Source organism: Polyergus mexicanus, unplaced genomic scaffold, assembly GCF_030449975.1.
Source record: "Polyergus mexicanus isolate NDT 795.1 unplaced genomic scaffold, iyPolMexi1.0 SCAF_8, whole genome shotgun sequence".
Classification (NCBI taxonomy): Eukaryota; Metazoa; Arthropoda; class Insecta; order Hymenoptera; family Formicidae; genus Polyergus; species Polyergus mexicanus.
The window spans coordinates 3,262,726-3,273,538 of record NW_027223328.1 but is presented as its reverse complement, the minus strand read 5'-3'; the positions used below and the strand labels follow the sequence as shown (position 1 = coordinate 3,273,538).

Genomic DNA, 10,813 nt, shown 5'->3' with positions numbered 1-10,813 from the left:
TATCTTCCTCTCCGTTTCGCGCCCCGTATCATCGCCACCGGATAGACGAGCGTTCCGCGCGCGCACGGTAAATTGTTTATACACGGCGACAACGACGATGGACTACCGTGGCAAAATGTATCTTGTCCTTCTTCGACCGGTTTGGCATTTTATCGGCGGTATCGGGAACACACGATCGAGTCCGACGAACAGCACTTGTTAAACTCGTGTCAGTCGCGCGTGCCAGCGCATATCGTGGACGTCGACCAATGAGTGGCTCGCGTTCGCGGCTGTCATTGGCTGCAAGTTGCGAGCGGCTCGGCGATTGGCGATCCAATTCGCTGGTCTACGAAATATCTTGAAGAAATGCGTACTTCATGGTGAATCGTGCTAAAATAACTAGAAGATTACTCGTGTGCGCGGCAAACTTTGAAAATTCGCGTACAGTTTGAAAATGGAATCTTAAATTTTATATTAACGTATTCGCCGATATATTCATTTATGTCCACAACGAATCGACACACATTAATCTCTCCTATTAAATCACAATTAAAATCAATTCATTGAGAAACAATTTATCCAATTTTGCTGGAAGAAATTTAATCTTTTGCTTGATAATTATGGTAAGTAATTAAATATACATGTAAAATAATACGATTACTTTTTAGACATTCCTTTTGGTGTAAAAATAAATCTATGTATGTAGGTTAAAGCGACAACGTGCAAAGAAACTATTCAAAAGTGGGAGGAAAAAACAGGATTAGTCGCGGGCGAACAAAAAGAAATAATTTTATCCTACCAGTGGCCTCCCATCGAGAAAATGGATAATAATTTGGCAACGTTAATCAACATATCTTGAAGAGATGCGCATTTCATGGTAAATCGTGCTAAAATAACTAAATTATTCGCGGCAAACTTTGAAAATTCGCGTACAGTTTGAAAATAGGATCTTAGATTTTTTTATATTAACGTATTCGCCGATATATTCATTGATGTCTACAACGAATCGACATGCATCAATTTCTACCGTTAAATAAATTCATTGAAAAATAGTTTATCCAATTCTGTTAAAAGAAATTTAATCTTTTGCTTGGTAATTATGGTAAGTAATTAAATATACATGTAAAATAATACGATTACTTCTTACCATATACATTCCTTTCGGTATGAAAATAAATCTACGTATGCAGGCTAAAGCGACAACGTGCAAAGAAGCTATTCAAAGATGGGAGGAAAAAACAGGATTAATCGCGAGCGAACAAAAAGAAATAATTTTGTCCTTCCAGTGGCCTCCAATCGAGAGAATGGATAATAATTTGGCGACGTTAATCAACGTCGAGTTTGTTGTCCTTTAATGAATTAATAATAAACGCGAAACATTAATATTCTCGGGAAATATCGTACGTCGATTAAATAATTTCCATAAAACGTTTGCAGAAAATTATCTTTGTCAACAAATATGATTGAAAAGATCAGTGGCATTAATTCGTTGAAATATCTGAAGATCTTATCCCTGAGTAGAAACAATATTAAAACGTTTTCGGGATTAGAGGCGATTGGAGACCATTTAGAGGAATTATGGATTTCTTATAATTTGATTGAAAAGATCAAAGGCGTCAATGCTCTCAAAGCGCTCAAGGTCTTGTACATGGGCAATAATCTGGTGAAAGATTGGGCAGAATTTAATCGTTTGCAAGAAATACCCAATCTCCAAGATTTGCTATTCATTAACAATCCTATATGCGAGAATATGGACGCGGAATCGTGGCGCGCGCAAGTTATAAAACGATTGCCTACCTTAAAAAAAATCGATGCGATACCAATAGTGTATGCCATGTGTTTCTTGATGTTATCTTTTATAGAACCATGCGATGCCATTTTTAAACATATTGTAAAGCTTTTCTTTCTCTTCCAGTCATACAAGCGAAGATTAAACTAAATTATTAAAAGCAGAGAACGTTAGCTGGAATAGATGTTTGCTTTGATGAAAATAATATAAAATTTATATTTACATGGTGCAAGTTAATTGGACAATAAAATCTTTGTTACAACGATAATGTGATGATTTAAAATGAATAGTTTTGTTATCTGACTATTTTTCAGATATATTCTGATGATACTTAGTTCTTCTAATTTAACACAAGTTTAATAGTTCTCAACTTTCATGTCATTGAGTCCAAGTTCTTCATTCTGCTCGAAACTTCTGTCGTATTTCGTGATTTTTAATCTATCGTCGGGCCCATCATCGGAGAGGCTTTGCACATAGCTATTTCCGGCCGGGTCATTTAAAATTAGAGTCACTTTCCTTTGACCATCCAAAACCTCTCCCAAATGAGCAATGAATGTCTCCATCCTCTTCCCGGTTTCGAAATCAGTGCTGTCTCCGGTGAAAGTTGTAGATGAAAATAACTGTTCTTTTATCGCTGTTATAATCCCTTCGACAGTCGTGAATCGACCGCTCAAAGCAGCTGGACCGATTTCTAATTCGAATTCGGGTATCTCCATGTCGCAAGTTTCGGATTTCAATAAATCACGATTGAAATCTTCTTTGCCTGTTACCGCTACTTCAATTCTGACTCCCTGAGGTTCGATTCCACCGCCACTCTTCACCTCATTAGTTTTATGACCGCAAGACTCGCAGAGTGTGGCCATTATGACAACTTCTTTGAAGTGTGGTATATCTTAACATTTGCATTAAGGAAAAAGCATTATGTATAATTTCCGAATAAATTAACACAATAATGATACATGCAAATGTGCCTGTGCACATTGATATAGATTGAAAGTTAAAACCTGTTTTAGAAATAACAATATTTTATATATTCTTATAATAATGCAAAATGTTGAAACTAAAATAATCAGCGTCATTAATTAATATGGAGAAAAAAATTTTATATATAAATAGAAAAATTGTTTTTTTACTTCCAACACAATATTCTTATTATATTTGTAAGAAATAAAAAATATTATAACTAAAATATCATCATATATATAATTGAAGGATACTTGTCAGTTTCATATTTGTTTCACAGGGACTGTTGCAACCCGGGCAATTGGTAGGGAAGGACAATATTTCACCTTCCATTTGTTCCAGAGTAAACTCTCCCTCCTGTACAGGCTTGAGCAAAACATCTTCGTTGTCCGAGTAAATTCCCAGCAAAGAATTCTGCTTTTTTGTTCTTTTAAAGTACGTTATATTACATTGACTATCTTTAATTGGTGCTTTTGGATTCTCCACATGACTGTTTCCCGAGATATCTTGAAAGATTATAGTAAATGGTTCGTCAAGTATTTTCAATGCATTTAATTTGCTAATAAATAGATCTATTTCGTCTGCATTGTCTGGAAATTCTTCTCGACGTCTCGGCTGATCCTGCTCCAAAGCTCTAACGCTCCTATCAATTATCCCTTCTATTGTTGTAATTTCTCCTTTTTGTGATTGCGCAGGAATCTCAAAGTCTAAGTGGGGAATGTGAACGCTGGTATAATCAGATTTAACCACTTGACGATTCAGATCCTGTTGCATTGTGACTTGCAATGTTATCTTGATACCTTTCTCCGCTATCTTTCCACCGCTTTGTATCTCGTTATTGTGATAGCCACAGTGCTCGCACTCGAACGACATGAGTATCACATCTTTGTAATGTGGAATCTTCGTTAACAGCAGCCTGGTAATCCCCTGATAAATGTTTAAAACAATTTTTTTTGGGAGACATGCATATCATAATAGTAAAGGACATATTTTCGGTTAGATTAAATGAACTAAATACGGCGTTCTCTTACATTTTTCCCGCATTCCACGCATAAGCTCTCGATCTCCGTAATTTCCGACTCTAGATCGTTAGCGGACAACTCGCAAAAAATCGGTTTGGATTTTTCACTTTTCGTCTGTCTCTCCTCAGCTGCCATTTTTAGATTATGTTATCGTAAGCTCGTCGCACACGTGACATTATCGACTGTCATCAAGTCAGTTATCGATAGTCGCATTATCGATTTGAAATTCAAAACTTGTTACGGGGGTGAGAGATAACAATATTTATTGTTATTCGCGTCAAATTGTCATCAGGCAAGCAATTTTATTAAATCTGACGATCTGGGACGATTTTGGTTTCCGTCTTGCGTTATCTCGTTCGATTTCTGTCGATTTGCCGATAAATCTGGGTCGTTTGACATTTGGCGCGCGAAATGCGCGAGCGCGCATGCGCGCGCGATGTAGCGCGAAGGTATACGTACGGTTTGCGGTCTATGTGTGTGTATGTGTCGTTCGCGCTAGAAATCCAGGAATATCTCGCGTGATCGCGGGTGTTGCAGCGAAAATTGAATCGGATCGACTTGTTCCTGTCCCCCGGATGTCGCGCGTGCTATCACATAAAGCTGCGTCTTGATGCGGATCGAATCGTCCATCGGGATGGAAAAGAGGTAAGATTTCCTTCTCTCGCGTCCTCGCAAGGTTATATTTTGGTCTAAACAAGGTGATTGGTAATTGTGCAGGTCGTCAGAAACGCCGCGTCAAGGACTACCGAGTCCCTCGAGAAAGAATAAAAGACGATCCAACCGCATCAGGAGCAATCCGCTGGATACAGTATTGGACACCTGGGCGAACGGTCCTCAGAACAAGCAGGATGGTAATTGCCTGTTGTCGAATGTCGAGTATCCGACACAGATGCTGTGGCAGTCGAGCGTACCGCAAAACTTGCCGGGTAATGGACGTCTGTTCACCGCGATGTCCGACCCGAGCGTATGCGGTTACTCGCCGTTGCCGCTGACGTACACTATGCAGCCTGTCTCACTGCCACCGATGTACAGGATGTACCAGCCAATGCCAATGCCGAACGTTAGAACTGTCCACGGCAGACGCAGACATCACTGTAACGAGCATTTGACGAACGTTTGTCCTAATGCCAACAATAATGTCGTTAACGGTTATGGCAGTCTGCAAGAGAATGGACGATTAGAGTTCACTGCGCATATTGCTCATCAAAATGGAGACTACGCCAGTCTACCATCCACCGCCAATAAAGATAGTGGCATCAATAGCGATGAACTGAATTCAGAGCAAAGAAGATACTCCGATCCTGGGTTGGGACCTGCTCAGAATTTGCCTCCTACAGACAATTCTGATGATTCTGACAGCATCGAGAGTGGGAGTTCTGTAACAACAATTAGCCGTAGCAATAAACTTGTTCTATCGCTCATTGAACAGGTTTATATTTTTCTTTATTCATTTAAAAGTATATTGGGATTAAATGTAATATAATTGATACATATATGATATATTATATAGTGTATATATATAATTTTAATAGAATATTTAATATACTATAGAATAATATAATCATATAATGTGTATAAAATACGTATAAAATGTATTTCATTATTTGCTAATGTATCTTTTTTTCAAATATTATGTTACAGATGACAGAACTAAAGAAATGTAACAGTCAATTGTTCAAAGAGCTTAGTGAGACTAAATCAAATGTAGAAAACATAAAAACAAAATTAGCACAATGCAAATACAATACTCCTACAGATTATCAACCTGGAATGTTATCAGGTAGATATAATTTTATTAAATATATAATATATAGTTGAGATATATAAAATGTATAATATAATTTTGGGGGGTATTTTTATACAATATTTTTTATATATAGCAACAATTACGGTAATTACATATTAAGATTTCACAAAAAGCTACTACTTATTTCAGGACTTATAGGTGAAATCAGAGAAGCTAATAAAAATTTTGAAGAAAACCTAGTTACAAAGGTTAAAACTATCTTGGAAGAGAGATATCATCAACAAACGCAAGAAGTGGAAGAGCTTAAGGTATGTATTTGAAGAATAAAAACATTTTTATATATTAATTTTTTATGTATTATGACTTTTCAAACGCAAAGAAGACGATATTTTTGATTGCAATATAATTAGGCACTTCTTGTGACTTTTCGATTAATATAATTAACAAAAATAATTACATTTTTATTAAACTTGATTTAATAATTAATTATTGTCTTAGAATAATTTACTGTTATGTTGTTTCTTTAATATCATCCAATCGTGTTAAAAAAAATAATAATCCTTCATAAATAAAATAGTAATGAATATAGTAATATCACACACATCTACAAAATTTTGAAATCTTGAGATTAGAGATTACTTTTTTTACTTGTTAATTTTTCCGAGAAAGTATTATCATTATTGTTAGCTTGATTGTTTCTCTGTGCACAAAATACAATATTAAAAAGAGGATTATATATGTATCATGCTCGAAATACAAATTATTGAAATCAAAATTATCGAAAAATTATAATTGGAGTTAGGATAATCGAGATGTCATTGGGCTGGCTTGGGGAATGTGGGAACAGAAAACAAAAGCAGTGGCTAAGAGAACCCTTTTTTTCTCATGCCGCTCGTGTCGTCTTGCGATTTAGATACGGTAATATGAGTACTCGGTTCAATATTTTCGGCACTCGCTCTTCCGGGTCACGATCGTGGATGTAATGTTTGCGCAGACGTTCCTGCGTTCTGTTTGATTAGGACAGCCAGGTGATTATGATATCTATCGGTCCTTTTTCCAACTTTCCCTTTCCCGCTTATCGGTACATATGCGATATTCCTACAATTGATTTTGTTCTCGCTCGTTTACGTATTTCTATATTTATGGTCGCTTATCTTTAGACCAATCTTGAATTGTTTTTTGTGGATAAAATGTTATTCTTTATGTATTTTATTATATCTTTTCCTTTTAACTGCCATGTTTTTATCATCGAAAAAGATACAGTAGAGAGCAAAAGAAGTGGAGGAGCTTTTTATATATTATATTTTTCTTATGATGTAATATATGGATTAAATGGTAATTAGTATCAACAGAAAGTTATGTATGTGAATAATTAAGATCACACACATGTATTATCTAAAAGAATCAATTGTCCGTAACATACTATTTGTTATTTTGATGAAATAATCGTGATATGCATTAGAACGCGTATTGTATACAATATTAGCACAGACACGCAAATGTGTCGTTTATTACATATATTCGCATATGCTTATCAATTTAACGATAGAAGGGAAGATGTTACATTATTTAATACAAATTGTGCTTTTTTTATTATAACTACACTGTACATACGTGTGATCATCTTTTATTACACTTTCAAATATTACTAGCATTGCAAAAAATATGAAAATATATATCAGTTAAATATATAATTGTTTTATTCTAAATAAAGAAACTTAAAATTAAAGATATCATGAGAAAAAGAAAGAGAAAAAACGAGAGAGAGAGAGAGAGATTTTCTTTGATATTTTTCAAAAAATTATAGATCCGAGATGTATTTTTGAGAAACGCATTAACCGATTAGAATTTACTATACGCGCGATTTGATTGTGAGAAGAAAAGGGACAAAAGAGAGGAGGGAAAGCTTGAATCGTAGAGAGAGACGGTTGATAAAGTCGGCCGATACCGGAGAACGCAATGTAGACATAATACGAAATATCCGTGACGCGCTAAAAGTGATTAGGTTTCACATAAGGGCATCCACAGCGCGGGCAGTGTTGCAGAGGCGGAAGAGAAAGAGAGAGAGCGAGGGAACGGGGCGGGGACCGTGAAGGGATGAAAGGGGAAGGGGCATCAGTCGGGTAGAAGAGGAAGAGTGGAGAAGGACGGAACGCACTTAGCGGCTGTCAGGGGCCTCTCCCTTGGCCTCTTTTTTCTCTTTGCCGTGTCTTCTCAGGTTTCAACCATCCATTAGCCTCATCAGCCGAAGCGATGGCCGCCACCGCCATGTCGCCTGCATATTGGCAATCTCGTAATTGAACCTCCGGGACCCTCCACGTCCATGTAAATTCTGCCGCGCGTGAGAGCCGATCAAGGTTGCTTCAGAGCTCCTAGTTTTTTTTATTTATATATATATATATATATATATATATACATACACACATACATACAAATTGCTGAACGTATTGCATTTATTTTTAAACATCGAGCACGAGAGGATAAGGTGATTAAAACAGATAGGAAAATATTCAATTATGTTCGATAGCTTTTTACGTTAATCTTGTTGCAGTGGTTAAGGTTAGATTAAGTTGCGTACTTACGATACATAGTTGGAAAATTTGTATTAAATTTAATATATATCACATATATCCCAAGCGGTCCACACAAACTTTTATATTAATTTAACATAATATATACATAGATATGTTAAATGATGACACATTAATATTTCAATATAAAATACATAAAAACTTCACAATAAATTAAAATAAATTTTGTAAAATCAATATATTTTTTAAATGACAAAATTAATTTAGAAAAAATTTTATTGACGATCTGTGGTCACTTTCATCTATTATAGAATAAAATCAACATTTTTTTTTGTAAATTTTAACAGGTAAATCTTGTCACTAATAATACGGAACATATATCTATTGTTTAAAATTAAAAATATGTATTCATTATATTCTTACACTTATATACGTATTTTTTAACAAGAAAAGTTAAATTTTCCAACTGTATGTACAGGTTATCACGATAAAATTTGATATAGTAGAGAAAAGATTTTCAGTAAAATGACAACAAACTTTTGATAAAATTTTTGAACGCATATAGTATATCACGATTAAAAAGATAAATTTGATTTTATTTGCTTTGATAAAAAATTTCTTCAGGTAATTTCCATGAACTTTTCTAATCAACAAACTCATGTGTTATCTTGTCTTATAGTTTTCTAGAAATTTAGATGTTTCTTTTTGTTACAGAACCAATTGTCGAAGTTGACAAAGGAGAAGGAAGAAAGTGACGAGCGTGTCGCGAAACTGGAGGAGGAACTGATGGCGTTGAAGTTGAACGCAACGTAAGTAAGCTTTTTAGCATTTGTAAATATTTAAAAGCTTGCTTTAATTTATATTTGTATTCGTTTTGTATTATCCTCGACATTGTTTCGAGGATAATGTATGTACATATTTAAAAGGCGCAATAATGCGATAGAGAATTTGGCCGTATCTGATAAAGATCGTCGAAGAAATCCTGGTTTCAATTTGACATTATTTCTTTGTAATGGCCTCTGGTTTATTTCATCGTTATTTATTATACTCGCTCTTCGCTCATGATTCTCACGCATAGGGGCAGGTATAATCTTTTTCGTATATTATACTTGTTTACGACAAATTGTTTACAAGTAATTATTATCTAATAAACCGCGGATATTGCAACATCGTCCATCGTTTATAATTATTAAACGATGCTGTAAATTGAAACGCGCGATGTATCACATAAAATGTGTTTGGCAATAGCTTCGTGATAATTTAACGCTTTCTAAAATCCTGTAGCTGAAATAAAATGCAAGTGAAAGCCATGATAAATGGTGAAACGTTTGAATCTCATCGCTCTTGGATAAACCTTCGTATCGCTATCCACGATGATCTTCTCTCTGTCAATTAATTTTATTTTAATCGTACATTTTAAATATCTTTTGCTCCATTTCTCACATTCGTAACACCGATCGAATTGACTCGTCGTATCCACGATCGGCGTGAAAGCCCGCGCTCCTGGTTAAAAAATCAATTCTATTCGCACTAGCAACGAGGGCCGCGAGATCGCAGCCTTCGAGGAGGAGACCTTGGCGCTGCGACGGGAGCTCCAGGAGGCGCGAGCGTCCAGGACCTTGGCCGAGGCGCGGGCGTCCAGGACCTTGGCCGAGAACCACGCGGCAAAGTGCGTAAACTTTGCGGTATCCAGATCTGTCACGCGTGTAACTTTTGATACGCCCTGTATAACCAGCACCCCCGTGCGTACCGCTCTTACCGACATTTGCTCCTTATCCCCCGTTCTTCCTTCCGCGATCTCGTCGTCGTCCTCCGTCCTGCGTTCCCGTTCTGCGGAGGTGGCGGCTCTTTTGCTCGCCTCCGAAGATGCGAATCATTGTCGAAACTCTGAGCCCGGATCAGTGTCTCGTGATCAGGATTTCTCACGGCCGACGGAGGACGAAAACGATCGGTGTTCCGAGACGACCTACATACCCTGCCAAACCGCCCTGACTTGCTCGAATGAAGATACCGTGAACGCGATTGGAATCGAATCTCGGGATAAGATTGGAAACCAGAACTCAGGACTTGCCAATACCGTGAGTCGTTCGGATATTTCGTCTGCATCGAAACTGAGAGATTATCCTGTGTCTTCTAATCGAAAGGAAACGTATATTGTTGACGCCGCAAAAAGCGACAGTAAAGCAAAATTAACAGTGACTGAGGAGGAAATGGAAACAAGACACTTGACGGCTGACAGCTTATTGTCAGAGGAGCAAACTGGCGATCAACTTCGAGGGAAATACGCGAACACGGAGATGACATCGGCAATAGAAAAGGATGAAGCAAGAATCCTCGTATCACCGAGCGTTCTCGAAGAGGAGAAAAATTTGCCAAGCGACACGACGAGCAAAGTAGAGAGCTCGATTAATCACCCGAGTTGGCAAAAAATGTGCACGTTTCGCAATCAGCGAGGTAGCTTTAAGAAATCGCGACGGAGGAATGGCAACTTGAAGAGATCATTTAGCGAGACCGACAAGAACCCGCGCCAGGATACCAAGGTCGACATGAGTCGCCCGTGCTCCTCGAGCGATACGATCGGGGCCAGTCGCGACACGATGAGCGAGGACGAAGGTTGTTGCTCTCGCAATGACGATCGCACGAGCATCATCGAGGTGCCGGACGTCGCTGTGGTCAGTGGTGGCTCCATTATGCCGAAAAACCTCTGCTCGACGAGAACCCCGATCTCCAGAATCCAAAGAGCACCTTCACGCGCCACCTACACCACCGCCTATATCTAAGT

The 10,813-nt window shown here is 37.4% G+C and overlaps 3 protein-coding genes across 4 annotated transcripts; 2 read left to right on the top strand and 1 right to left on the bottom strand.

Annotated features, from left to right (window-relative positions):
• Positions 1 to 320: 320 nt before the first annotated feature.
• Zpr1 (zinc finger protein Zpr1) lies at positions 321 to 3,911 on the bottom strand. 2 transcript variants are annotated; one of them, XR_011447258.1, is made up of 4 exons: positions 3,763 to 3,911; positions 2,986 to 3,658; positions 1,777 to 2,660; positions 321 to 336 (listed from the first exon to the last, which is right to left on the bottom strand). XR_011447258.1 is itself a non-coding variant. In XM_070300275.1 (3 exons), exons 1-3 carry the CDS (start codon positions 3,886 to 3,888, stop codon positions 2,125 to 2,127), a joined length of 1,335 nt encoding a protein of 444 aa, XP_070156376.1. In that variant the 5' UTR covers positions 3,889 to 3,911; the 3' UTR covers positions 586 to 2,124. The 2 variants fall into 2 exon arrangements, 1 of the variants encoding a protein (XP_070156376.1); XM_070300275.1 differs by lacking the exon at positions 321 to 336 and having other exon boundaries at positions 586 to 2,660.
• Positions 1,144 to 1,918, top strand: LOC138935784 (dynein axonemal light chain 1). Its single transcript, XM_070300617.1, has 2 exons — positions 1,144 to 1,318; positions 1,417 to 1,918. Exons 1-2 carry the CDS (start codon positions 1,146 to 1,148, stop codon positions 1,916 to 1,918), a joined length of 675 nt encoding a protein of 224 aa, XP_070156718.1. The 5' UTR covers positions 1,144 to 1,145.
• A 314-nt stretch (positions 3,912 to 4,225) lies between the features above and the next one.
• LOC138935590 (uncharacterized) lies at positions 4,226 to 10,811 on the top strand. The gene is made up of 6 exons (XM_070300269.1): positions 4,226 to 4,398; positions 4,471 to 5,182; positions 5,395 to 5,533; positions 5,690 to 5,808; positions 8,746 to 8,840; positions 9,566 to 10,811. Exons 1-6 carry the CDS (start codon positions 4,364 to 4,366, stop codon positions 10,809 to 10,811), a joined length of 2,346 nt encoding a protein of 781 aa, XP_070156370.1. The 5' UTR covers positions 4,226 to 4,363.
• Positions 10,812 to 10,813: the final 2 nt, after the last annotated feature.

What these genes read in the sequence shown, in the direction of transcription:
- LOC138935590 (XM_070300269.1), top strand. Translation starts at nt 4,364, where the DNA reads ATGCGGATCGAATCGTCCATCGGGATGGAAAAGAG. An exon ending in TCCATCGGGATGGAAAAGAG is followed by an intron (nt 4,399 to 4,470) that starts GTAAGATTTCCT and finishes GTAATTGTGCAG; the next exon opens with GTCGTCAGAAACGCCGCGTC. An exon ending in TTCTATCGCTCATTGAACAG is followed by an intron (nt 5,183 to 5,394) that starts GTTTATATTTTT and finishes ATTATGTTACAG; the next exon opens with ATGACAGAACTAAAGAAATG.
- LOC138935784 (XM_070300617.1), top strand. Translation starts at nt 1,146, where the DNA reads ATGAAAATAAATCTACGTATGCAGGCTAAAGCGACAACGTGCAAAGAA. An exon ending in GCGACGTTAATCAACGTCGA is followed by an intron (nt 1,319 to 1,416) that starts GTTTGTTGTCCT and finishes AAACGTTTGCAG; the next exon opens with AAAATTATCTTTGTCAACAA.
- Zpr1 (XM_070300275.1), bottom strand. Translation starts at nt 3,888, where the DNA reads ATGGCAGCTGAGGAGAGACAGACGAAAAGTGAAAAATCCAAACCGATT. An exon ending in GCGTGGAATGCGGGAAAAAT is followed by an intron (nt 3,659 to 3,762) that starts GTAAGAGAACGC and finishes AACATTTATCAG; the next exon opens with GGGATTACCAGGCTGCTGTT. An exon ending in AACAAATATGAAACTGACAA is followed by an intron (nt 2,661 to 2,985) that starts GTATCCTTCAAT and finishes GCAAATGTTAAG; the next exon opens with ATATACCACACTTCAAAGAA.